Here is a 23,916-nt window from a genome sequence, read left to right on the forward strand (position 1 = left end):
TACGTTATTGTTTCCACTAAACTTTGTTGTGAAGCGAGTTTTTTAATTGCGACGCCTATTTGTTACCAGATACAACCGCGAAAAGGTGACGCTTTAGTACGTCCCGGCAAATTAACAATACATATTCTGAGAGCTTTGCATAATGCAGTAATACATGCATTTGATTATTGCAATTTCTAGTTCATTACTTGCTCATTTTCGCATTGCCAAACTCTTATTCGCAACACATATGTATTAACATATATTTACGCGACAAAAAGTTGGCGTTTTGTTGAGAACCGGAGATTAACATTACATATTCTGAAAGCTTTAAATAATTATGTAATACTTGTAATTAATCATTTGAAAATAGCTGCTATTACATAATCTGCTTCTACATGTTCTTTTACTTAACTGAATTATTCCAATGTGATGTGCGTCGAATGTTGGCGCTCTTTATTCTGTTTTATGCATTATGACATTGACCCGAATCGGTTGAAATCGTTCTGATTTGCAAATTAATATGATATGACAGTTGTACATCGCATTACGTGCAATAATCTCAGTGATGGGATTGACAATGTACGGTAGTTCTCTTTTTGGAGTATGTGCTGGCCCTGAGAAGGGCCGTTTTGTATGAGTGTCGTAGCACTATTGCTGACGACGATTTTGCCGTTTCTGGATAATTTTTAAAATCACCCAAGGAGCATAATCTACAGGATAATTGCCTTCTCCAAGAATTGAGATGACCTCTTCGACAGGTAATAACTGTACGATGGATCGTGCCCAAGACGAGAATGCTCGTGTCCATGTCTGCGGTGGTCTCCTTGTCGAAAGAGGGCTGGATAAATACGCATAGTAGCAAGGAGTCAAACATGATATGGCAGTTGTTATTTGGATCCATGTCGATTGATAGTGAGACGTTATCTGATGGAAAAATGTAAACGGCTGTCGTTTTTAAAAAGGCGTTCGGCCAATCAGCTTGATCTCGCACATGTCACTTTTCGAACCAATAAGAAATCCCCGTCGAAGTGACAAAGTCGTCCAAACTGAAAATGGTTGTCACATTTTCACTTGTAGGCGGCGAGATTGAAGTTCCACGTTATTGTTTCCACTAAACTTTGTTGTGAAGCGAGTTTTTTAATTGCGACGCCTATTTGTTACCAGATACAACCGCGAAAAGGTGACGCTATAGTACGTCCCGGCAAATTAACAATACATATTCTGAGAGCTTTGCATAATGTAGTAATACATGCATTTGATTATTGCAATTTCTAGTTCATTACTTGCTCAGTTTCGCATTGCCAAACTCTTATTCGCAACACATATGTATTAACATATATTTACGCGACAAAAAGTTGGCGTTTTGTTGAGAACCAGAGATTAACATTACATATTCTGAAAGCTTTAAATAATTATGTAATACTTGTAATTAATCATTTGAAATTAGCTGCTATTACATAATCTGCTTCTACATGTTCTTTTACTTAACTGAATTATTCCAATGTGATGTGCGTCGAATGTTGGCGCTCTTTATTCTGTTTTATGCATTATGACATTGACCCGAATTGGTTGAAATCGTTCTGATTTGCAAATTAATATGATATGACAGTTGTTCATAGCATTACGTGCAATAATCTCAGTGATGGGATTGACAATGTACGGTAGTTCTCTTTTTGGAGTATGTGCTGGCCCTGAGAAGGGCCGTTTTGTATGAGTGTCGTAGCACTATTGCTGACGACGATTTTGCCGTTTCTGGATAATTTTTAAAATCACCCAAGGAGCATAATCTACAGGATAATTGCCTTCTCCAAGAATTGAGATGACCTCTTCGACAGGTAATAACTGTACGATGTATCGTGCCCAAGACGAGAATGATCGTGTCCATGGCTGCGGTGGTCTCCTTGTCGAAAGAGGGCTGGATAAATACGCTTAGTAGCATGCTATACGGGAGTCAAACATGATATGGCAGTTGTTATTTGGATCCATGTCGATTGATAGTGAGACGTTATCTGATGGAAAAATGTAAACGGCTGTCGTTTTTAAAAAGGCGTTCGGCCAATCAGCTTGATCTCGCACATTTCACTTTTCGAACCAATCAGAAATTCCCGTCGAAGTGACAAAGTCGTCCAAACACGAAAATAGTTGTCATATTTTCACTTATAGGCGGCGTGATTGTAGTTCTACGTTATTGTTTCCACTAAACTTTGTTGTGAAGCGAGTCTTTTAATTGCGACGCCTATTTGTTACCAGATACAACCGCGAAAAGGTGACGCTTTAGTACGTCCCGGCAAATTAACAATACATATTCTGAGAGCTTTGCATAATGTAGTAATACATGCATTTGATTATTGCAATTTCTAGTTCATTACTTGCTCAGTTTCGTATTGCCAAACTCTTATTCGCAACACATATGTATTAACATATATTTACGTGACAAAAAGTTGGCGTTTTGTTGAGAACCGGAGATTAACATTACATATTCTGAAAGCTTTAAATAATTATGTAATACTTGTAATTAATCATTTGAAATTAGCTGCTATTACATAATCTGCTTCTACATGTTCTTTTACTTAACTGAATTATTCCAATGTGATGTGCGTCGAATGTTGGCGCTTATTATTCTGTTTTATGCATTATGACATTGATCTGAATTGGTTGAAATCGTTCTGATTTGAAAAGTAATATGATATGGCAGTTGTTCATAGCATTACGTGCAATAATCTCAGTGATGGGATGGACAATGTACGGTAGTTCTCTTTTTGGAGTATGTGCTGGCCCTGAGTAGGGCCGTTTTGCATTAGTGTCGTAGCACTATTGCTGACGACGATTTTGCCGTTTCTGGATAATTATTAAAATCACCCAAGTAGCATAATCTACAGGATAATTGCCTTCTCCAAGAATTGAGATGACCTCTTCGACAGGTAATAACTGTACGATGGATCGTGCCCAAGACGAGAATGCTCGTGTCCATGACTGCGGTGGTCTCCTTGTCAAAAGAGGGCTGGATAAATACGCATAGTAGCTTGATATACGGGAGTCAAACATGATATGGCAGTTGTTATTTGGATCCATGTCGATTGATAGTATGACGGTATCTGATGGAAAACTGTAAACGGCTGCCGTTTTTAAAAGGGCGTTCGGCCAATCAGCATGATCTCGCACATGTTACTTTTCGAACCAAACAGAAATCTCTGTCGAAGTGACAAAACTGTCCGAACACTAAAATAGTTGTCCCATTCTCATTCGTAGGCGGCGTGATTGAAGTTCTACGTTATTGTTCCCACTAAACTTTGTTGTGCAGCGAGTTTTTTTAATTGCGACGCCTATTTGTTACCAGATAAAACCGCGAAAAGGTGACGCTTTAGTACGTCCCGACAAATTAACAATACATATTCTGGGAGCTTTCTATAATGTAGTAATACATGCATTTGATTATTGCAATTTCTAGTTCATTACTTGCTCAGTTTGGCATTGCCAATCTCTTATTCGCAACACATATGTATTAACATATATTCACGCGAAGAAAGAGTTGGCGTTTTGTTGAGAACTGGCGGATTAACATTACATATTCTGAAAGCTTTATTGAATTATGAACTATTTGTATTTGATTATTGCAATTTGAAGTTCGCTAACGTTATCACGTTCTCACTTGTAGGCGGCGGTATGTTGAGATGATACGTTTGTGTTTCTCTTATTTGCGATAAGTTTGTATTAAAAGATATCGCATATCGACGAGCTAATAATATATATTCTGTAAGTTTATACAATTAAGTAATACTTGCAATTTTTAGTTTGATGTTATCACTTAATCTCTTCGTTATTTGTATTTCCCTTATTATAACTTATTATAACATTTAATTTTTTTGGACCGTTACATTGTTGCAGTATGTCGCATGTTGGGGCTGTTTTTCGCTTAATACATTATGACATTGACCCGATTTGGGTAAACATCTCCATTTACTAAACAAATTTGGTACGAAATTGACAATTATGAGTAGCATTACGAACAGTAATCCCAATGATAGGTTTCACAATATAATTAATAGTTGACTTTTATAAACTCGGGTGGTGGTTGACAGTATTACTGCGCAACTATTTTTTCTCCTGTACCTAGTTTTGTGCCAGCTTTTTACAATGATAATACCCCCCCCCCCCAGAATTCGAAGATATGCTGTTTCGCATGCGCGCGCATGTCGGATGTGAGATGTAACGTGAGAATATACTCGTAATATTTTTCTTCTAGGTTTTGCCGATCGACGTCACAAAAATAAAATTCCCCTCTATCGAATATCAACAAACTGGCATATTTGTATTTTCCGCAATGACAAAGCAGGCGTATTTCTCCAACCCAGCCTCGTTACTTTCGGGAAAGTTGTTCATGTTGCTGTACATTTTGTTTTACCTTTCTCCATTAAGTGTGGAGATTCTTTTTTTTTCAGAATCAATCATCTCCTTACCCCGGGTTTATACTGACCAGATTCTGTTACACAAATGCTCGGACTTCGGAAATCGGGTGACATTGAACACAAACAATCGTCGCCTCTTAAAGCAGGAGGGTCGTCAACTGCGCACGCGTGGGAATTAAGTCCCAAGCGATGATAACAACACACGTTAAGAGCGGAAAGGCTCATGGGTAGACGTTTGTTTGTAAACAATGACACGCTATGGCCACTTGACGCATGCGTGGATGACGACTCCCCCGCTTTAATAATCTACAAGTCTGATTGCGAATATGTACTGAATATACAACTCGTCGGAAATTTTACTTTGCGAATTTTGGAGCACATACATGCTATAATCACGCACAAAAACACTCATGCAAAGTCGTCAGCATGGCTCTAATATGGGAAATTAATTCCCAATGAGATCTCGGCAGCCATTTTTGCGTCTAAGGTATATTTATAGGTCAAAGGTCAGATGATTGATTGATTGATTGATTGATTAATTAATTATCAGACATTATAAATTGTTTTTGAATGCCAGAACACGTGTGTGTATATATAACGCTTTTTATTATTTTATTAATAAAGCAAAACTAAGTTCTATCATGTGATTAGTACTTGAATATCACGTGATCTCCGATATGTTGCAGTGCATTTAATAAGAAATAAATAAAGCTGGTTGTCCCACGCCATAGCCTACCCCCGAAAATAACAAATACTAGAATAATTGAGCCTCGTGGTGTACGTGTTTATTATGTCTCCTCGTTCCCCTCTTCAGATTCCCAGAGCTGCAATGAACATTAATAATGAATGTTAATAAAAATATGACTAGAAAATGTAAAACGATACTATAAATTTTGCTTATTTCCAGTCTAAAACATAACTCGCCTTTTATGGGTCAAACTATATTTAAAGCACCGATGAGGTAAATATGTATTGGCAATGTTGCTCTCCAAACATGACGTCTCGCTCACGAACTGTAAACGCATTATTTATTCACTGTTTATTAATTTCGTCATTTGCGCCGAGTTAGCTAAATTAAATCCACTTGAAAATGTAAAATAACAATGGAACTCGTCGATTCTCTGCTGAGTTCGTGAACTCGGTGAAATTGCTCAGCTCATCAAAATAGTGTAACATACTTTATTTTCGCTCTGGATTTGATTTTGCTATTTTCGCTGGAAGGATGATTTAGTGAAAATAAAATCCAGGAAATATATTATTTTTCTTATGTTTTACATTCAACTCTTCAATAATCTGTGAAAATGAACTCCATAAAAAACACCCAAAAAGCCTTTTCCGGAAAAATTCATTCCAGCTAAAATAAAGTATTTTAACAGTAGTGAAAATAAATGGTTTTACAGTATTGAGTAGAACCATTCAAACAAATCCTGACGCCATTTTGAAAGGGATTTCATTGAGTAGAACCGTTCAATCACACAACAGACGTGTAATGTGTACTTTGCATTAACTTACACTCAAGTTATCACGTAGTAGCTGAATAATTAACATATTATCTTTATTGAGAGCCTCATCGCCATCGTCTAATTGCTGTACATCGGCCAGAGCATCCTGGAAGGCCTGGAAGAAATATACAAGACATTAACTGACAATAAGACATATATCGAACACGACACTACGCGACGACCACCGCCATTTAATCATGAATAACAAACGTACTATCAACATTGTGAGCGGGAGGGTCGTCACCTGCGCACGCGCGGAAATTGAGTCCCAAGCGACGATAACAAGGCTCATGTGTAGAAGTTTGTTTATAAACAATGACACGCTATGTGCAGGTGACGACTTTTTGGTAACACTTCTTGATAGAACATGTCAGTACTGGGAGTCTGGCATCGTCTTGTCTTGCGCCCTCTACCGACGACTACTTATACAAACTCGACTACATCTGTTCGAGGTACATTTCGCGATAAATTGACATTGGGAGTTGTGTAATCAATTAGTCGATGGACTTTGATTCTTATTTAAAAAAAACAAGCAGCCTGTCGGCTGAGATAGCTCCGCTGTTAGCAATGCACATTTCTGAAGATATCATTAGAAAATGAACAATATGTATCGTATCAAAGCAATCGGACTTGCTGTTTTCAACATAAATTTGAAAAATATCACTTTTTACCAAAAATTACAAAAATATTCATCAAAAGTAGAGAATTAAAGATATCATCATGAAATGAACAAATCTAAGAGAGATCTACCCAAGGTACATATACACCAAGTATCAAAGCATTCAGGCTTGTAGTTTCCAGGAAGAAGCCGAAAAAGAAAAAAAGTTGACACGGACGACAGACGCCGACGAACAATAACTCATATGATTGCTCCGCTCGACAAAGTCGACAGCGGGGCTTAAAAACGCACCGACAAGATCACACACAATAACTCACCTGTTTGGCGAGTTCACGAGCTTTATCACGTTCGTTTAAAATTTCGTAATGAAACACTGAGAGATTGAGTACGAGCCCAAGTTGAATGTGGTTGGTAGGAGGCAGTGTTTTACCCGCTTCAAAAGCATCCTGGTAAGCCTTGCTTGCATCTTCTACAATTTCTGCTCAGAGAAAAAAAAACAATAATAACGTAAACTTCTAAAAATGCAGCGACTCTCTCGGCGATAACAGAACAATTCACAAAATTAAGAGCTTTACTTCCTGAAAATTACCAGAGCAAAACAGGATTCCTATATATGAGCGTTCCATCACTAGAGGGCGCGGCGTACATTGTGTTATTCTCGGGCCGACATCCCGGCTTTTTCACCGCCTGGCAACCATCACGGTGAAAACAAAGGTCGAAAACTCTCAGAAAACAGTACTTTAGAATGGTTATTGAGACTCCCCTGGACAGTGTAACAAGCTTAAATTCGGTTGTTCAGGATTACCTCAAAGTTGAGTTTGTGTTGTTTTCTCGAATTTTGCTATTTTCGCCGGCTGTTCGACCGGTGTTTCACAGCAGCGCGCGCAGAGCCCAAAGAAATAAATGGTACAGTGGTGCGTGTCTTAGCAACGTGGAACGTCTGTGACGTAGCTTCGCCCCCGAGGATATGTGTAGGACATAATTTCCCACCACTGTAGCTAGGTTAGAATATATGTGACATTGCACATACCTACCACTGGTCATTGTACTGGAGTTGCGGCCAGGAAAGATCAAAGGAAATAGTGATTTAATTGCTGATTCTACTCACGTTTTCTTTCGTCGGATCTAGAAACCTCTGCCAAATATCTGTAATAATCGCCTTTTGTTTTAAGATAAAATACTTTGCCCTCAGTGCAGTCGGCTTTAGGGATCAGGTACTTGTCAAGTAAACCCTGAAATCAACGCATAACATCAATATTTATAGCACTTTGTATGATTATCAGCTTCCACGTTAATACGCGATAGTGATATTTGACTTGCGCCCTCTGTCGAAGTCACCTGCACGCGGTTCCTGGCACGGTGAAAGCAAACAATTCACGGTCACTGATGGTTGAACTAGTTTTGAAAAGGAAGTCAGAAACACATAATCACTAAAAATTAGTGGGTGGTATCATCTATGAACATACAGCTCTATAGAACAGGCCACAACAGTACTGGGATTGTTTTAGGGTTGCTAGCTATTATGTAAGAGTTAAATGCGCGGGGGAGGGGGTACGTTCATGGAATATGTCACTGAGCCCAGCCCAATCACCTACTAGCTTTTTTGGAGTCTGCGATTATAATATGATTAAACGTCTACATATAACTTATTCAACTCTGTGAAATAAATGTAATAAGTATATTTATTTTAGGAAGGTTCTTGAAAGATTATTCCCCGAGTTCGACTTTGCTTACTTAGCATTCAGAATTCAAGTTAAAATTTGTGATTAATTATTATTAATTAGTGAATAACTATTAATAATTTGCTATATATTATTATCAATGTGTGATTAATTATCAATGTATTATTAATTATTATTTGTAGAAAGTGTACCGGTCAAAACAATAAAATGAAAGTCGTCTTGGCGACACACAGACAAGCACGCGAGATCACGTATTGCCCCCACATTAGTATTTTCTGTGCTTCCATAGCTAATTTGCTTATGATTGCATCTAATTAGCATTGTGGTGTGCTTTATTTCATGACAACAAACGGCAACAATACTCCATTATTCCTTGTACATTCAAGTCGTGAGTTCGTAGACCCTGGGGGAGAACTTTCGCTGAATGCAGTACTATTGTAGTGGGAGCCACAACGACACGTACGCGTCAAGACATGCCCGCGGTGTAGTGTACTATTGACAAACGTTACCACAACCATGAAAGGTACTACCTTCCATGCCACAACTAACAAGCTATGAACAATACGATAATTTCCTATCGCTAAGTTTATCCAATAAAACTTGACGTAACAAATGAGAGTGAACGTGATTAGCGGATCGAATATGAGACAAAGAATGTGGCGCGTGGCGGGCATTTTTAATGAAAGTTTGTCTTTTGGCTCCAACCATGGATACCCCCATGCTCCAACTAAACATACTATTGCATCATGGTGCTTTAGAGCGAATACTTCTCACCGTGTTTGGCGGAACCTACGTGAGTCTGACATTGGATATTATCATAACAATTACAGCTACGCTACAACAATAAATAGGGATTTTTGTTTATTATACTATTCGTTGATAATTGTCTGTTGGATCATGGAGCTAAAAAAAGATCTTTTTTTAGCTCCATGGTTGGATGTACACCGACATGTCTATACAGGTGTACACCTACTGTCTGTACGAGACACTATGGTCAGGCCCTGTCCGACTAACAATCCTATCGAAATTATTTTTTTTTATTTATCGTATTGTAAAATAAATTAAATATACTTTCAGAATATATTTTTTTTGATTGGTCACTTTTTTTAATTTCGAATATTGAGAAAGAGTTGACTGATATCACTACAAATTAATCGCAACGGCAGGCACGGTTAAACCCAATTGTTATGCACGTGTATTTGTACGTATCGCATCGGTGAGACAGTGCCGCGGATAAGACAAAGCAATGACACTGATAAGATATAATCATGAATGCAAGAAAAATATTAGTGTGCCGTTGCGTGATCATATGATAAGTATTCAGTATTTAATGAGCTCCCATGAGTATCCATATCCTTATACAAGACATCCCCTGGCGGATGTATGAGTATCTGGTTTCTTTTGGGTCGTCCAAACTTTAATTATTTGCAATACTGGTGTCTCTAAAATAGCATTTCAATTTTAATAAACCAACGTTAAATTCCAGACATAATAATAATTCATAAACATTATTAATTGGACAGGGCCTCGTGTCAACTATTGTGGTTGTCATTTGCATAGGAAACAAATGACCTCTTCACAGCTATGCTTGCCATTGTTTGACCTACCTGAACCTCGCCGCATATTTTCCGCAGTTCATTTTCTATTTTCTCCCGATATTTTGAACACAATTCCCGGTTAGTGTCCTTCGTTTCCGCCTCTTCGATGGTGGAAATTACTCGCCAAGCGTTGCGTCTCGTACCGATCATATTTTTGTAAGCAATCGAAAGCAAGTTGCGTTCGTTCTCGAGCAGATCGACGTCCGATTCCGTCAGGGTTTTCATCGACGCTGCCATGTCATCGTAACGTTCAGCCTGCTCAGCTATCCTAGCCCGCAATACCAGAGAAGCGCGATCTTCAACCATCGTAGTGTTGGATAGTGAGTAAAAGTAACAAGAACCAGTGGTCACCTCTGCAGTGTTTCCCGTCGAATACTCGAAAGCTTCCGGGTGGAAACTTTGGGAGTGGTCAAATATATTCGCCCAAACTTCCTCTTTGCCGAAATTCCCAGCTGGTCGAGCACGTGTACGAGTCACGACACAAATTTGTAAATGTATGAAACCGCGTCAATTATTAAAAAGCATTCGATTACAGGGAGTTTCGAGACAGTGGTATATAGGCACGACCACTTTAGATCGGGTGTCTGAGACGCAAGAGTGATCTCGTTAAATATTCATGATGTCGATGACGTCACTCTGTAGACCAGATCGTTGTAAGTTCACTCAGCATGTTTATGACCACAGCTGCCACGGGGATATAAGTTATTCAAAATCGCGTAGTTTTAATTTTTAGTGTCTAAACGCAGACGATTTACATAAAAATGTATATTAATAAACAGTCTTGTTCTTTAGCAATCAAATTCCCGCGTCCATAAATCCCTCTTTACCCAAGCGTCGAACCCAATATTGGATCGTATACTATATATTGAAAAAATGTATTAAACACGCGCGGATTTAGGGAGAGGCGCGCTACTACTACCCCCCTCCCGGCGCGCGCATAAAAAAGACAAATCAATTGGCAAACCCAGCCCACGTCAACAGGGGCGGGTCCAGCAAAATGTATGGGGGGTCCAAGCTTCGCTTAAAATTTACGAAGCGTAAATCGCAGAGAAGCTATGCGTAATCCAGATGATGTGAATTATCTTTGGGGGGGCATGGCCCCTGCCCCCTGGATCCGCCACTGTACATCAATAGGAGCGCGCCCCCTAATATTGGGCGTGCTGGTGGGTTGGGGTGTCTTACGGAACTCTTACATCCAGTTCTAGTTTCGTTTTACGTGCATGAACAGCAATCTGTTATCACTGACGGGTACGGTTGGTAGATAAGAAAGGAATGCGGGTCGCTTCAAGCCAAATGTGAAATAAATTGTTGTACGTGATTCACCTGTCATACTATCTACTGCTCAAGTGTCAACCTGATCGAGGTAAGTCGGATATGCTCTTTTAAAGCGGGGGAGTCGTCACCTGCGCATGCGTCAGATGGCCATAGCGAGTTATTGTTTACAAACAAGCGTCTACCCATGAGCCATGAGCGTTTTTAGCGTGTGTTGTTATTGTCGCTTTGGACTCAATTCCCGCGTGTGCACAGGTGACGACCCTCCCGCTTTAAAATATGGAGGTGTCAGAAACCGTTAGTTGAAAATCCCCCTTGATGCCCCCGACAAACGCTGAACAAACATTGTATGTGCTACACTTATAACAGAACGTTATTATTATGAGTTATTATTATCCCCGAGCTGTCCCAAGAATGAAGGAGATAATATTATCTCCGAGTGGGCCAAGAATAGAAAAGATAATATTATTTCCGAGTGTTCCCAAGAACGAGGGAAGTTGCCATTTGTCTCTGAGTTTTCCCAACTTATGACAGAGATAATATCCCTGAGCGACCCAATAATAACGGAGATAATATTATTTCTCAGTGGTCCCAATAACAAGCGAACTAATTAATAAATAACAATGATAATGTTATGTAGTAATTTGGAATGAAAATAATAATTTCAGTCAAATTATGCTGTTTTGATTATTTTTGAATTTTATGCCAGTAAAATGAATTATTCATGGCATCATGATAATTTCATGTTTTCAGAAAAACTGTTTTAATTCAAAACGTCCTATATAATGATTGTTATTCTCCTTTATAATCAAAACAGTCTTATCTGCTTTTCGCACTGCAGACTCTGTTTTATTACAACTTTTATTACAATTTTACCATATTTGGTCATAGCTGCTACCATATTTGGTAAAACTTTTTAAAAATAACGGTGTTTCGTACCATGTTTGGTAAGATCCATGCCATATTTGGTACGACTTTCTTAAACAATATAGCTGCTACCATATTTGGTAAAACAATTAAAAAATAACGGTGTTTCGTACCATGTTTGGTAAGATCCATGCCATATTTGGTAATACTTTATGAGGCTGTGGTGATCTTTACATAGTTGGTGTCAGACTTCTTTAAACTTGTAGCTCCTACCAAAATCAAGCAAGATTATTTGTTCGAAATAAATGTTTGGTAAAATTCATGCAATGACTCATTCCACCATTGACAGAAAATACAACATTGCCACGGTCTGCCATCAATGTTCAATGTAATTCGCTGAATAAAATGATTCTCGATCCATACCGAATTTCTAGTGAATACGAAATACTATATATCTAATATTTTTTTCCTAGAGTGTGTAGTTGATCTGTGTATCACAGAGGCGGCGGCACGACATTTTGCATGGAGGGGCAAAATCTGCTCATCATCCCTCGATCCGATGCCGCGACCATTACTAGGGGGTCCAGGGGCATGCTCCCCTTAAAAAAATGAAATCTATACCCTCTGAAACACTATTTCCTGCATTTTGAGTGGCAAATTTTGCTGACACAAATGGTTTCAGTTTGATTTTAGAGGGGACGACCCCCCCCCCGCATTTTAAAGGGGGCGACCGCCCCGCCCCCCACTGTATCATACCATGTTCATATTGACAGGCTGCCGTCAACATGTTGCAGCTTGTTGATTGAAATGGACACGTGTTCTATTCCTTGCAACAAGTTGCAGGTTATTGATGGTACTCAACTTGCAATATTGCATGATCCACGAATCAACATTTGTTGTAGCTTCAGTGATGATCCTAGTATGCCCTTTACATGCACACGCGTGAACGCACACCCCGTCTATGTGATGAAAAACAAATATTATTTGCTCAATTTTGTATTATCTGAAGATTACAACTAGTACAAACTAATATATAATGATATGATTTATTTTGGCCGGCGTCCCCTGGCTTAGATAATGGTATCTATATTACCAGTCAAATTATCGGGGGCTATAGATACAAATGTTGTTCAGTATATTGAGAGAATAAATTATATTTATATACCCGAGAACCAACTACATTCTAGTATTTTTGTTATTTTATGTATATTAGAGCTAAGACAATGTGATTTTCTTCTGTTCTGAGACCCAAACTATGTGTTCTTCAGTCGCTCTCTTCGAAATCGTCCAACAATACCTCTTCTGGGTCCGAGGCCCATAACTAGAAAAATAAATATAAAAGTCTGCTTTACTGGTATAATTACTGACCATGCTATATTCTACGTACTACCGATAGTAATATATCATCACTTCAAACGTCATGGGTTCAAATGCCCCCACACATACACACGATACATAAGTAAGAGTGCAGAAAGTATTACATTCCGACAATACATCTTTCCATGAATCTTAGACTTGCTATCAAAAGAAATGAATAAAAAAAATTTAAAAAATGCGAAATACATGTATATTTTTTTACGAAGTATGGTGGACACTTGTTTTCTAATCTCCAATTTTGATTACCATGACAATTACTTACAGTGAGATTGTCTTTGAGTAACTGGAGAATCAGAACGCTGTCTTTTTGCGAATCTTCGGTTAATGGTCCTAACTCAGATACCGCCTTGTCGAACGCCTGTAATTAACCCCGATATCATCAGTATTTGACAAACAATCATTCAATGGAACAAACAGATAAACGGGGCAACATGAGTTCGACATAATTTCAACCACCAGCAGAAATAAGAAGTGCCGACAATGAATGAACCTGCGCCGTCAGTTGATCAGTTCACGTGACCAACTAGTGTGAGTTGTTTCCCATGTGACGTCATCTCGGTATAACACGTGACACGCCAAAGAGGACGAGAACACAATTAACGTACAGCGGATTGAATTGTCAGAAAGGTGAATCGCAAACAAAAATGGAGTTTTATCCAATAACGCGTTTGCACATGCCGAAGGCATTTCAAGCAACCGATTCGGATGAAAATTCCCCTCTGATAAAAAAAAGATACAGAATAACGACGAAAATTAGTTAAAGGTGGTCGAAATATAGTGTCAAGTAACGGCGTAGCGGCCTATAACATCGCCTCACACAGTCCCTCCAGAAATTTGTGGAGGGACTGTGCTCGGGCCATCTTTTATTGAACACATTGCGGTATTTGAATAATTAAAATAAAACATAAGGCTAGAGGGTCTGTAGACCGTCTACCAGCATATGATGTTCACTTTACCTCTTGTGCTAGGGAGCACGCCTTATGTTGAGCATTGCTGATTTCATAATGAAATACAGAGTAGTTTAACGCCAATCCCAGGCGTACAGGATGCGTTGGACAGAGAGAGTCAGTCGATATTTCCAATGCTTGTTGGTACGCCTGCTCCGCTTCTATGGCATCCTCTGTGGTATAGAATTAAATAGAGTAAGTGAGTAGTATCAGAGGTACATTACTTGGAGTTTGCAACTATGGTGACATGATACCAAGATCCCGTTTCAATCTCGCTCTCGCATAAGCGTTCCAACTCAGAAAAACGCGAATGCGCATGCCCGAGGTAACTAGGATACTGGGATGTCCAGGTGGATCAAAATAGCTGCTCACGATATGACGGATTACGATAACTATATTTTCTGTAAATTTTCGATGTATTACATGTTTTCACCATGAATCTGGTAATACATATTATTGATTATACAGATTATTGATTATTACAAACCGCCTATTTCATGTCAGAAGGTCGTATCATCAGTCTCTACCAGACTATCTACGAGATGAGACTTGAATGGAATCTTGACATGATGTCACCATACAGTACTATGCGCGTTGCAAACCCCAAGTGAAAACCCTGACTAAAATGCGATCATATGGTAGATTTTATGCATTTTACCAGATGTACATTTCGAATCGAAACCCCCAGTAGGCCTACTGTGTAACATCGGTAAATCGGGCGAAAAGGAAAACGGGCGAACCGGTAATTGGGCGAACCGGTAATTGGGCGAACTGGTAATCAGGCGAAGGAGTTCGGGCGAAGTGACTGTACCCCCCCCCCCCCAAGTAATGTACCTCTGGTAGTATAGATAATATGAGATGTACTTATTTTATAGTCGAGTAAGAATGCCACCGATCGATTTATCAAAATTAATTCCATTTAGCAACAACATTTACGTATTATACACTATTATCTATTTCATATCATTTAGTTCATATCATACACAAATTTTGATGTCCTGTATATAAATTTTTATAAAATAAATTCGTATAAAATGGACGTACATTTTTTGACTAAAATAGGTATTAATATCGATTTTAGTTTGCAACCGTTTTCGTTCTTACTAGCATTTGTCTCAACATTCCCAAGACACATTTTATGCATGTCGGCTGTTGTATTAGCGCCACCAGCGGTCATATTGAGAACATACTTACTGCATTTCCGGTCCGAGTCTGATCGCACTTCGGCTAAATATCGATGATAGTCGCCTTTCATTTTTAAATAGAATACTTTAACGCACGGATCTTCTGTTCTGTCGAGATGTTTCGCAATTAGTGTCTGTGGATAAGACATTATGACAAGGCGTACGGTGAGTATAGGTGAGACATGCACGTGACAGGTCAGGTGATCGGGTAATTATTATCTATGTGACACAACGATTCAAATATTGTCGGCATGCTTTTATTTTTCCTGTCAATGTTTAGAATATTAGTAATAAGGTAATAAGATGTGCAACGTGGCGACAAGCGGACGCTCGTCTGCTCGGGTGTATCAATGGCGTCCTCATTTCATCCACTGAACCACAGGGACTGAACTATGGACAAGTTATAGCGCCGCCACACACAAGAAAGGAGTCAGATTCCGTCTGACGTCACAACGCATGGCATATTGCCACCCTAAGACCCGTCATAACAATAATTAAAAAGAAAAAATAATGATATTAGTTGATAAAAGAATTAGTGTCAACAGCCTCAGATGGGGGTCGAACCCACGATCTTCGGTTTACGAGACCGACGCCTTACCACTTGGCCACTGAGGCAACACGGTCCTCCTGATGTATTTTTCTGTATATAATACCCTCACATGAAATCATAATACCGGGCAACACCGAAATAGTGCTGGTTGCTGGTGTTGTAGATGTTTTGCCATAAATAGAGTTGATATTTCGATATTATTAGCTACAGAAACGACAATTTCTGAAGCTTTGCAGAAATACACATTGAGTGTAGCAGTATACACGACTACAATGTGCCCACATTGTATTTGTATTCCCCCGTTACACATACAATATACATACAACAAGTAATTCTGCCCTGTGTGTATGTTGCGGAAAACCTACGCAACGCTAGCGGCTGGTCTTTACCCCCTCTACAAATATATTTACAGTTTTTAGCGAGTTTCCCGGAGGTCGAAGATACGGCGTTTCTCGTGCGTGCGCATGTCGTTTTGGGGTGTAACGTTAAACTTGCATGCGTGATATTGTGCTTCTGGGTGTACCAATCAACGTCACAAAAATAAAATTCCCTTATATTGACCTTATGTTTGTATTTTAAGCCACGACAAAGCAGGAGTATTTTTGCACTCCAGTCTCGCTACTTCCGGTAAAGTGGTCTATGAGCACTTCGGGTCGCTAAAACTAAAACTGTGGCTGCTTGGGTGAACATTTGTACTATTATACAGAATTAATCTTAAAACAGATATTATGGCCCTCAATCATGGCAGTCTTCTATGTCACGCTCGTAGAGCTGAATGCATGTATGAACACTAATATACAAGTAGAGAGTTCAGGAACATTGATTGAATTTTATTGAGTTGTATCATGGACGCCTTGTTTTACCTTCGTGGTGTATAACTATAAACGTAATTTTAACAGCTTAACCCAGTTCGCAATAGAACACTGAAAAGAGATGCACACGGAGCTGTACACTGCTTGAGTATAGCCTTATGTCAATACCGTTCTCTTTCAACAAATACACTATACCACGATTACTAGGAAAATTCTTCCAGTAACCGTGACTATACGTAATAATATCACAGTATTTCCATATTAATAATAACAACCTTTATTGATATCGTATCCCCTCTGGGATATAGATTAGAATACAATAAGGATATAAGGAACAATAAAATACATAATGAATAACAATAATAATAATAATATCATTATTATTATTATTATTATTATTATTATTATTATTATTATTATTATTATTATTATTATTATTATTATTATTATTATAAAAAGAAATATTAAAATAAATAGTAATACCGTGAAAATATTATTATATAAATATTTGTTAGTGTTATATAGAGGGACTGTGGTATAAATATGTAGATATACTACTGGCAAAATACGTAACAAATCAAACACAGCGGTGCCGTTCCATGGCAAAGTCCACGACTCTTAGTTCCTTAGCGATACGTGGGGCAGTTGATACATAGCTGGGTAGAGAGGTACCCCAGAGTGCTCAAAGGTGTGGCAATTTTTATACCTGGATAGTGGCAAAATATATACCCATATTTATACCAAAGTACCATTTCTGTCATTACTGTTTATTCCAAATAAAACAGTTACCGTATTTGCTCTATTAGAAGAGCATCTCCAATAGAAGCACATGTAAGCCAATTCACTGAGGAATGTGCGCCCTCTTCTATTCCGTGTTAAATCTCCGTTTAAATGTTCATTGCCTTGTTTAATTCTCCGGGTTGATGTATATATGGATCTGAGGTGGAGATATTCGCTCATATACGGACCCATAAGTATACCAAATCGGAAAAATATTACTGATAGTTATACCTATCTTGACCAGAAATAAGACCGATGATTATACCTAAAATCCAAAAAAAAACGAGACCCATTTCAGGGGCACGTCCACATTAGGCAAGTTTTATGTATTGCCCCCCCCCCCGGGTTAGAGATACGAACTGCGCAACCACATCTCGAACGTCTCGGAGCGCGCTGGCGGGACTCCCAACAAGCGCGACTAAAAATCACGCGAAGTCACTACAAATTCTTTGTATTTACTCTAGTAAGATATCATATGATAAAAGCAAACATGGCAAGCTAATTATTTCATTTTGCGTTCCTTTGACAAGTCAGTGGCGTAAATCAGATAAATTCGGGGAGAAGGTACATGGATGGAGATAGACAAACGAATACTAGTACTAGTATGTCTGATTGGCTGACATGATCGTGACGTATAATAATAATAATAATGTATACATGTATCACTTTCAATCGTGATATATTAGTATATACTAGTAGTATAACGAATAAATATCAAATTGACACTTAAAATATACCCCTACCACCTTCCATGTATATATATGGTGGGGTCGACAGCTGCACACACACGATAAAAACGCAAAGTGTCACGGGTAGACACTTGTTTGTAAATAACCAACATTACGGGCATCTGCCGCTTGCCAAGGTGACGACTCCCACAATGAGAACATGTTCGTCATAGTCATATAGCTGTTCTTGTGCAAAAAGAAGTGTAAAATGTTCTACACGGTGTCACTTCTATTCTATTCTATTCTATTCTATTCTATTCTATTCTATTCTATTCTATTCTATTCTATTCTATTCTATTCTATTCTATCACTTCTCCAGATATTGCTGTGTTCAATCATGAGCTATAGTTCGATACTGTAGAACACGTTGAAATAGCTGCATGCAATTTTAACGGATTTGACTCTTGGTATGAATTAACGCAATCTTAATTTAGCTAAAATGTCAACTATCTCCCTGTGAGAATATACTTTCTGTTAAATTAGCTACATCTTGATTTAGCAAAATTACAGATTAGCTAAAGGCGTCGGTCTCGTAAACCGAAGATCATGGGTTCAACCCCCATCTAAGGCTCAGTTTCAATTATTTTAGATTTATAAAGTACAGTCAGTCTAACGACATTCTATGAATGAAAATATTTTCTTTTGTTCTGTCTTTGTGCAACATGTCGCCTCAGTGGCCAAGTGGTACGGCGTCGGTCTCGTAAACCGAAGATCATGGGTTCAACCCCCATCTGAGGCTCAGTTTCAATTACTTTAGATTTATAAAGTACAGTCAATCTAACGATATTCTATGAATGAAAATATTTTCTTTTGTTCTGTCTTTGTGCAACATGTCGCCTCAGTGGCCAAGTGGTAAGGCGTCGGTCTCGTAAAACGAAGATCATGGGTTCAACCCCTATCTAAGGCTCAGTTTCAATTATTTTAGATTTATAAAGTACAGTCAATCTAACGATATTCTATGAATAAAGATAATTTCTTTTGTTCTGTATTTGTTCGACATGTCGCCTCAGTGGCCAAGTGGTAAGGCGTCGGTCTCGTAAACCGAAGATCATGGATTCAACCCCCATCTGAGGAATAGATACAACTGTTTTAGATTCATAAAATACAGTTAATCTAACGATAGTTTATGAATGAGGGCATTTTTTTGTTTTGTATTTGTGCAACATGTCGCCTCAGTGGCCAAGTGGTACGGCGTCGGTCTCGTAAACCGAAGATCATGGGTTCAACCCCCATCTAAGGCTCAGTTTCAATTATTTTAGATTTATAAAGTACTGTCAGTCTAACGATATTCTATGAATGAAAATATTTTCTTTTGTTCTGTCTTTGTGCAACATGTCGCCTCAGTGGCCAAGTGGTAAGGCGTCGGTCTCGTAAACCGAAGATCATGGGTTCAACCCCTATCTGAGGCTCAGTTTCAATTATTTTAGATTCATAAAGTACAGTCAATCTAACGATAGTCTATGAATAAAGATAATTTCTTTTGTTCTGTATTTGTTCGACATGTCGCCTCAGTGGCCAAGTGGTAAGGCGTCGGTCTCGTAAACCGAAGATCATGGATTCAACCCCTATCTGAGGAATAGATACAACTGTTTTAGATTCATAAAATACAGTTAATCTAACGATAGTTTATGAATGAGGGCATTTTTTTTTGTTTTGTATTTGTGCAACATGTCGCCTCAGTGGCCAAGTGGTAAGGCGTCGGTCTCGTAAACCGAAGATCATTGGTTCAACCCCCATCTGAGGCTCAGTTTCAATTATTTTAGATTTATAAAGTACAGTCAATCTAACGATATTCTATGAATGAAGATAATTTCTTTTGTTCTGTATTTGTTCGACATGTCGCCTCAGTGGCCAAGTGGTAAGGCGTCGGTCTCGTAAACCGAAGATTATGGGTACAACCCCCATCTAAGGCTCAGTTTCAATTATTTTAGATTTATAAAGTACAGTCAATCTAACGATATTCTATGAATGAAAATATTTTCTTTTGTTCTGTCTTTGTGCAACATGTCGCCTCAGTGGCCAAGTGGTAAGACGTCGGTCTCGTAAACCGAAGATCATGGGTTCAACCCACATCTAATGCTCAGTTTCAATTATTTTAGATTTATAAAGTACAGTCAATCTAACGATATTCTATGAATGAAAATATTTTCTTTTGTTCTGTCTTCATGCAACATGTCGCCTCAGTGGCCAAGTGGTAAGGCGTCGGTCTCGTAAACCGAAGATCATGGGTTCAACCCACATCTAATGCTCAGTTTCAATTATTTTAGATTTATAAAGTACTGTCAGTCTAACGATATTCTATGAATGAAAATATTTTCTTTTGTTCTGTCTTTGTGCAACATGTCGCCTCAGTGGCCAAGTGGTAAGGCGTCGGTCTCGTAAACCGAAGATCATGGGTTCAACCCCCATCTAAGGCTCAGTTTCAATTATTTTAGATTTATAAAGTACAGTCAGTCTAACGATATTCTATGAATGAAAATATTTTCTTTTGTTCTGTCTTTGTGCAACCTGTCGCCTCAGTGGCCAAGTGGTAAGGCGTCGGTCTCGTAAACCGAAGATCATGGGTTCAACCCCCATCTGAGGCTCAGTTTCAATTATTTTAGATTCATAAAGTACAGTCAATCTAACGATAGTCTATGAATAAAGATAATTTCTTTTGTTCTGTATTTGTTCGACATGTCGCCTCAGTGGCCAAGTGGTAAGGCGTCGGTCTCGTAAACCGAAGATCATGGGTTCAACCCACATCTAAGGCTCAGTTTCAATTATTTTAGATTTATAAAGTACTGTCAGTCTAACGATATTCTATGAATGAAAATATTTTCTTTTGTTCGGTCTTTGTGCAACATGTCGCCTCAGTGGCCAAGTGGTAAGGCGTCGGTCTCGTAAACCGAAGATCATGGGTTCAACCCCCATCTAAGGCTCAGTTTCAATTATTTTAGATTTATAAAGTACTGTCAGTCTAACGATAGTCTATGAATAAAGATAATTTCTTTTGTTCTGTATTTGTTCGACATGTCGCCTCAGTGGCCAAGTGGTAAGGCGTCGGTCTCGTAAACCGAAGATCATGGATTCAACCCCCATCTGAGGAATAGATACAACTGTTTTAGATTCATAAAATACAGTTAATCTAACGATAGTTTATGAATGAGGGCATTTTTTTTGTTTTGTATTTGTGCAACATGTCGCCTCAGTGGCCAAGTGGTAAGGCGTCGGTCTCGTAAACCGAAGATCATGGGTTCAACCCCCATCTAAGGCTCAGTTTCAATTATTTTAGATTTATAAAGTACAGTCAGTCTAACGATATTCTATGAATGAAAATATTTTCTTTGGTTCTGTCTTTGTGCAACATGTCGCCTCAGTGGCCAAGTGGTAAGGCGTCGGTCTCGTAAACCGAAGATCATGGGTTCAACCCCCATCTGAGGCTCAGTTTCAATTATTTTAGATTCATAAAGTACAGTCAATCTAACGATAGTCTATGAATAAAGATAATTTCTTTTGTTTTGTATTTGTGCAACATGTCGCCTCAGTGGCCAAGTGGTAAGGCGTCGGTCTCGTAAACCGAAGATCATTGGTTCAACCCCCATCTGAGGCTCAGTTTCAATTATTTTAGATTTATAAAGTACAGTCAATCTAACATTATTCTATGAATGAAGATAATTTCTTTTGTTCTGTATTTGTTCGACATGTCGCCTCAGTGGCCAAGTGGTAAGGTGTCGGTCTCGTAAACCGAAGATTATGGGTACAACCCCCATCTAAGGCTCAGTTTCAATTATTTTAGATTTATAAAGTACAGTCAATCTAAAGATATTCTATGAATGAAAATATTTTCTTTTGTTCTGTCTTTGCGCAACATGTCGCCTCAGTGGCCAAGTGGTAAGGCGTCGGTCTCGTAAACCGAAGATCATGGGTTCAACCCCCATCTGAGGCTCAGTTTCAATTATTTTAGATTTATAAAGTACAGTCAATCTAACGATATTCTATGAATGAAAATATTTTCTTTTGTTCTGTCTTTGTGCAACATGTCGCCTCAGTGGCCAAGTGGTACGGCGTCGGTCTCGTAAACCGAAGATCATGGGTTCAACCCCCATCTGAGGCTCAGTTTCAATTATTTTAGATTTATAAAGTACAGTCAATCTAACGATATTCTATGAATGAAAATATTTTCTTTTGTTCTGTCTTTGTGCAACATGTCGCCTCAGTGGCCAAGTGGTAAGGCGTCGGTCTCGTAAAACGAAGATCATGGGTTCAACCCCTATCTAAGGCTCAGTTTCAATTATTTTAGATTTATAAAGTACAGTCAATCTAACGATATTCTATGAATAAAGATAATTTCTTTTGTTCTGTATTTGTTCGACATGTCGCCTCAGTGGCCAAGTGGTAAGGCGTCGGTCTCGTAAACCGAAGATCATGGATTCAACCCCCATCTGAGGAATAGATACAACTGTTTTAGATTCATAAAATACAGTTAATCTAACGATAGTTTATGAATGAGGGCATTTTTTTGTTTTGTATTTGTGCAACATGTCGCCTCAGTGGCCAAGTGGTACGGCGTCGGTCTCGTAAACCGAAGATCATGGGTTCAACCCCCATCTAAGGCTCAGTTTCAATTATTTTAGATTTATAAAGTACAGTCAGTCTAACGATATTCTATGAATGAAAATATTTTCTTTTGTTCTGTCTTTGTGCAACATGTCGCCTCAGTGGCCAAGTGGTAAGGCGTCGGTCTCGTAAACCGAAGATCATGGGTTCAACCCCTATCTGAGGCTCAGTTTCAATTATTTTAGATTCATAAAGTACAGTCAATCTAACGATAGTCTATGAATAAAGATAATTTCTTTTGTTCTGTATTTGTTCGACATGTCGCCTCAGTGGCCAAGTGGTAAGGCGTCGGTCTCGTAAACCGAAGATCATGGATTCAACCCCTATCTGAGGAATAGATACAACTGTTTTAGATTCATAAAATACAGTTAATCTAACGATAGTTTATGAATGAGGGCATTTTTTTTTGTTTTGTATTTGTGCAACATGTCGCCTCAGTGGCCAAGTGGTAAGGCGTCGGTCTCGTAAACCGAAGATCATTGGTTCAACCCCCATCTGAGGCTCAGTTTCAATTATTTTAGATTTATAAAGTACTGTCAGTCTAACGATAGTCTATGAATAAAGATAATTTCTTTTGTTCTGTATTTGTTCGACATGTCGCCTCAGTGGCCAAGTGGTAAGGCGTCGGTCTCGTAAACCGAAGATCATGGATTCAACCCCCATCTGAGGAATAGATACAACTGTTTTAGATTCATAAAATACAGTTAATCTAACGATAGTTTATGAATGAGGGCATTTTTTTTGTTTTGTATTTGTGCAACATGTCGCCTCAGTGGCCAAGTGGTAAGGCGTCGGTCTCGTAAACCGAAGATCATGGGTTCAACCCCCATCTAAGGCTCAGTTTCAATTATTTTAGATTTATAAAGTACAGTCAGTCTAACGATATTCTATGAATGAAAATATTTTCTTTGGTTCTGTCTTTGTGCAACATGTCGCCTCAGTGGCCAAGTGGTAAGGCGTCGGTCTCGTAAACCGAAGATCATGGGTTCAACCCCCATCTGAGGCTCAGTT

General features: G+C 38.7%; 2 protein-coding genes and 24 non-coding genes across 26 annotated transcripts in view; 23 read left to right on the forward strand and 3 right to left on the reverse strand.

Moving 5' to 3' along the window:
* Positions 1-4,977: 4,977 nt before the first annotated feature.
* Positions 4,978-10,387, reverse strand: LOC100373396 (14-3-3 protein zeta-like). Its single transcript, XM_002730521.3, has 5 exons — positions 9,799-10,387; positions 7,618-7,741; positions 6,827-6,987; positions 5,901-6,005; positions 4,978-5,212 (listed from the first exon to the last, which is right to left on the reverse strand). Exons 1-5 carry the CDS (start codon positions 10,093-10,095, stop codon positions 5,177-5,179), a joined length of 723 nt encoding a protein of 240 aa, XP_002730567.1. The 5' UTR covers positions 10,096-10,387; the 3' UTR covers positions 4,978-5,176.
* Positions 10,388-12,908: 2,521 nt separating this feature from the next.
* LOC100373997 (14-3-3 protein zeta/delta-like) overlaps positions 12,909-23,916 on the reverse strand; it is a 31,789-nt gene continuing 20,781 nt past the window's right edge. The window contains exons 2-5 of the mRNA XM_002730525.4: positions 15,447-15,570; positions 14,262-14,425; positions 13,568-13,663; positions 12,909-13,249 (exon numbers count right to left, since the gene is read on the reverse strand). Of these exons, the coding sequence (XP_002730571.1) occupies positions 13,193-13,249; positions 13,568-13,663; positions 14,262-14,425; positions 15,447-15,570 (441 nt within the window). The 3' untranslated portion in view covers positions 12,909-13,192. The remainder of the gene's footprint in view (positions 13,250-13,567; positions 13,664-14,261; positions 14,426-15,446; positions 15,571-23,916) is intronic.
* TRNAT-CGU (transfer RNA threonine (anticodon CGU)) lies at positions 15,980-16,051 on the reverse strand. The gene has a single exon. It is a non-coding gene; the product is annotated as a tRNA-Thr (tRNA).
* TRNAT-CGU (transfer RNA threonine (anticodon CGU)) lies at positions 18,974-19,045 on the forward strand. Its single transcript has one exon. It is a non-coding gene; the product is annotated as a tRNA-Thr (tRNA).
* Positions 19,310-19,381, forward strand: TRNAT-CGU (transfer RNA threonine (anticodon CGU)). Its single transcript has one exon. It is a non-coding gene; the product is annotated as a tRNA-Thr (tRNA).
* TRNAT-CGU (transfer RNA threonine (anticodon CGU)) lies at positions 19,476-19,547 on the forward strand. The gene has a single exon. It is a non-coding gene; the product is annotated as a tRNA-Thr (tRNA).
* Positions 19,644-19,715, forward strand: TRNAT-CGU (transfer RNA threonine (anticodon CGU)). Its single transcript has one exon. It is a non-coding gene; the product is annotated as a tRNA-Thr (tRNA).
* TRNAT-CGU (transfer RNA threonine (anticodon CGU)) lies at positions 19,980-20,051 on the forward strand. The gene has a single exon. It is a non-coding gene; the product is annotated as a tRNA-Thr (tRNA).
* Positions 20,148-20,219, forward strand: TRNAT-CGU (transfer RNA threonine (anticodon CGU)). Its single transcript has one exon. It is a non-coding gene; the product is annotated as a tRNA-Thr (tRNA).
* On the forward strand, positions 20,652-20,723 carry TRNAT-CGU (transfer RNA threonine (anticodon CGU)). Its single transcript has one exon. It is a non-coding gene; the product is annotated as a tRNA-Thr (tRNA).
* TRNAT-CGU (transfer RNA threonine (anticodon CGU)) lies at positions 20,820-20,891 on the forward strand. Its single transcript has one exon. It is a non-coding gene; the product is annotated as a tRNA-Thr (tRNA).
* On the forward strand, positions 20,988-21,059 carry TRNAT-CGU (transfer RNA threonine (anticodon CGU)). The gene has a single exon. It is a non-coding gene; the product is annotated as a tRNA-Thr (tRNA).
* Positions 21,156-21,227, forward strand: TRNAT-CGU (transfer RNA threonine (anticodon CGU)). Its single transcript has one exon. It is a non-coding gene; the product is annotated as a tRNA-Thr (tRNA).
* TRNAT-CGU (transfer RNA threonine (anticodon CGU)) lies at positions 21,324-21,395 on the forward strand. Its single transcript has one exon. It is a non-coding gene; the product is annotated as a tRNA-Thr (tRNA).
* TRNAT-CGU (transfer RNA threonine (anticodon CGU)) lies at positions 21,491-21,562 on the forward strand. The gene has a single exon. It is a non-coding gene; the product is annotated as a tRNA-Thr (tRNA).
* Positions 21,659-21,730, forward strand: TRNAT-CGU (transfer RNA threonine (anticodon CGU)). Its single transcript has one exon. It is a non-coding gene; the product is annotated as a tRNA-Thr (tRNA).
* Positions 21,827-21,898, forward strand: TRNAT-CGU (transfer RNA threonine (anticodon CGU)). The gene has a single exon. It is a non-coding gene; the product is annotated as a tRNA-Thr (tRNA).
* TRNAT-CGU (transfer RNA threonine (anticodon CGU)) lies at positions 22,163-22,234 on the forward strand. Its single transcript has one exon. It is a non-coding gene; the product is annotated as a tRNA-Thr (tRNA).
* TRNAT-CGU (transfer RNA threonine (anticodon CGU)) lies at positions 22,331-22,402 on the forward strand. The gene has a single exon. It is a non-coding gene; the product is annotated as a tRNA-Thr (tRNA).
* On the forward strand, positions 22,667-22,738 carry TRNAT-CGU (transfer RNA threonine (anticodon CGU)). Its single transcript has one exon. It is a non-coding gene; the product is annotated as a tRNA-Thr (tRNA).
* On the forward strand, positions 22,833-22,904 carry TRNAT-CGU (transfer RNA threonine (anticodon CGU)). The gene has a single exon. It is a non-coding gene; the product is annotated as a tRNA-Thr (tRNA).
* On the forward strand, positions 23,001-23,072 carry TRNAT-CGU (transfer RNA threonine (anticodon CGU)). The gene has a single exon. It is a non-coding gene; the product is annotated as a tRNA-Thr (tRNA).
* TRNAT-CGU (transfer RNA threonine (anticodon CGU)) lies at positions 23,337-23,408 on the forward strand. The gene has a single exon. It is a non-coding gene; the product is annotated as a tRNA-Thr (tRNA).
* On the forward strand, positions 23,505-23,576 carry TRNAT-CGU (transfer RNA threonine (anticodon CGU)). The gene has a single exon. It is a non-coding gene; the product is annotated as a tRNA-Thr (tRNA).
* Positions 23,672-23,743, forward strand: TRNAT-CGU (transfer RNA threonine (anticodon CGU)). The gene has a single exon. It is a non-coding gene; the product is annotated as a tRNA-Thr (tRNA).
* TRNAT-CGU (transfer RNA threonine (anticodon CGU)) lies at positions 23,840-23,911 on the forward strand. Its single transcript has one exon. It is a non-coding gene; the product is annotated as a tRNA-Thr (tRNA).

This window comes from Saccoglossus kowalevskii, chromosome 14 (genome assembly GCF_978046115.1).
Source record: "Saccoglossus kowalevskii chromosome 14, keSacKowa6.1, whole genome shotgun sequence".
NCBI classification, from domain to species: domain Eukaryota; kingdom Metazoa; phylum Hemichordata; class Enteropneusta; family Harrimaniidae; genus Saccoglossus; species Saccoglossus kowalevskii.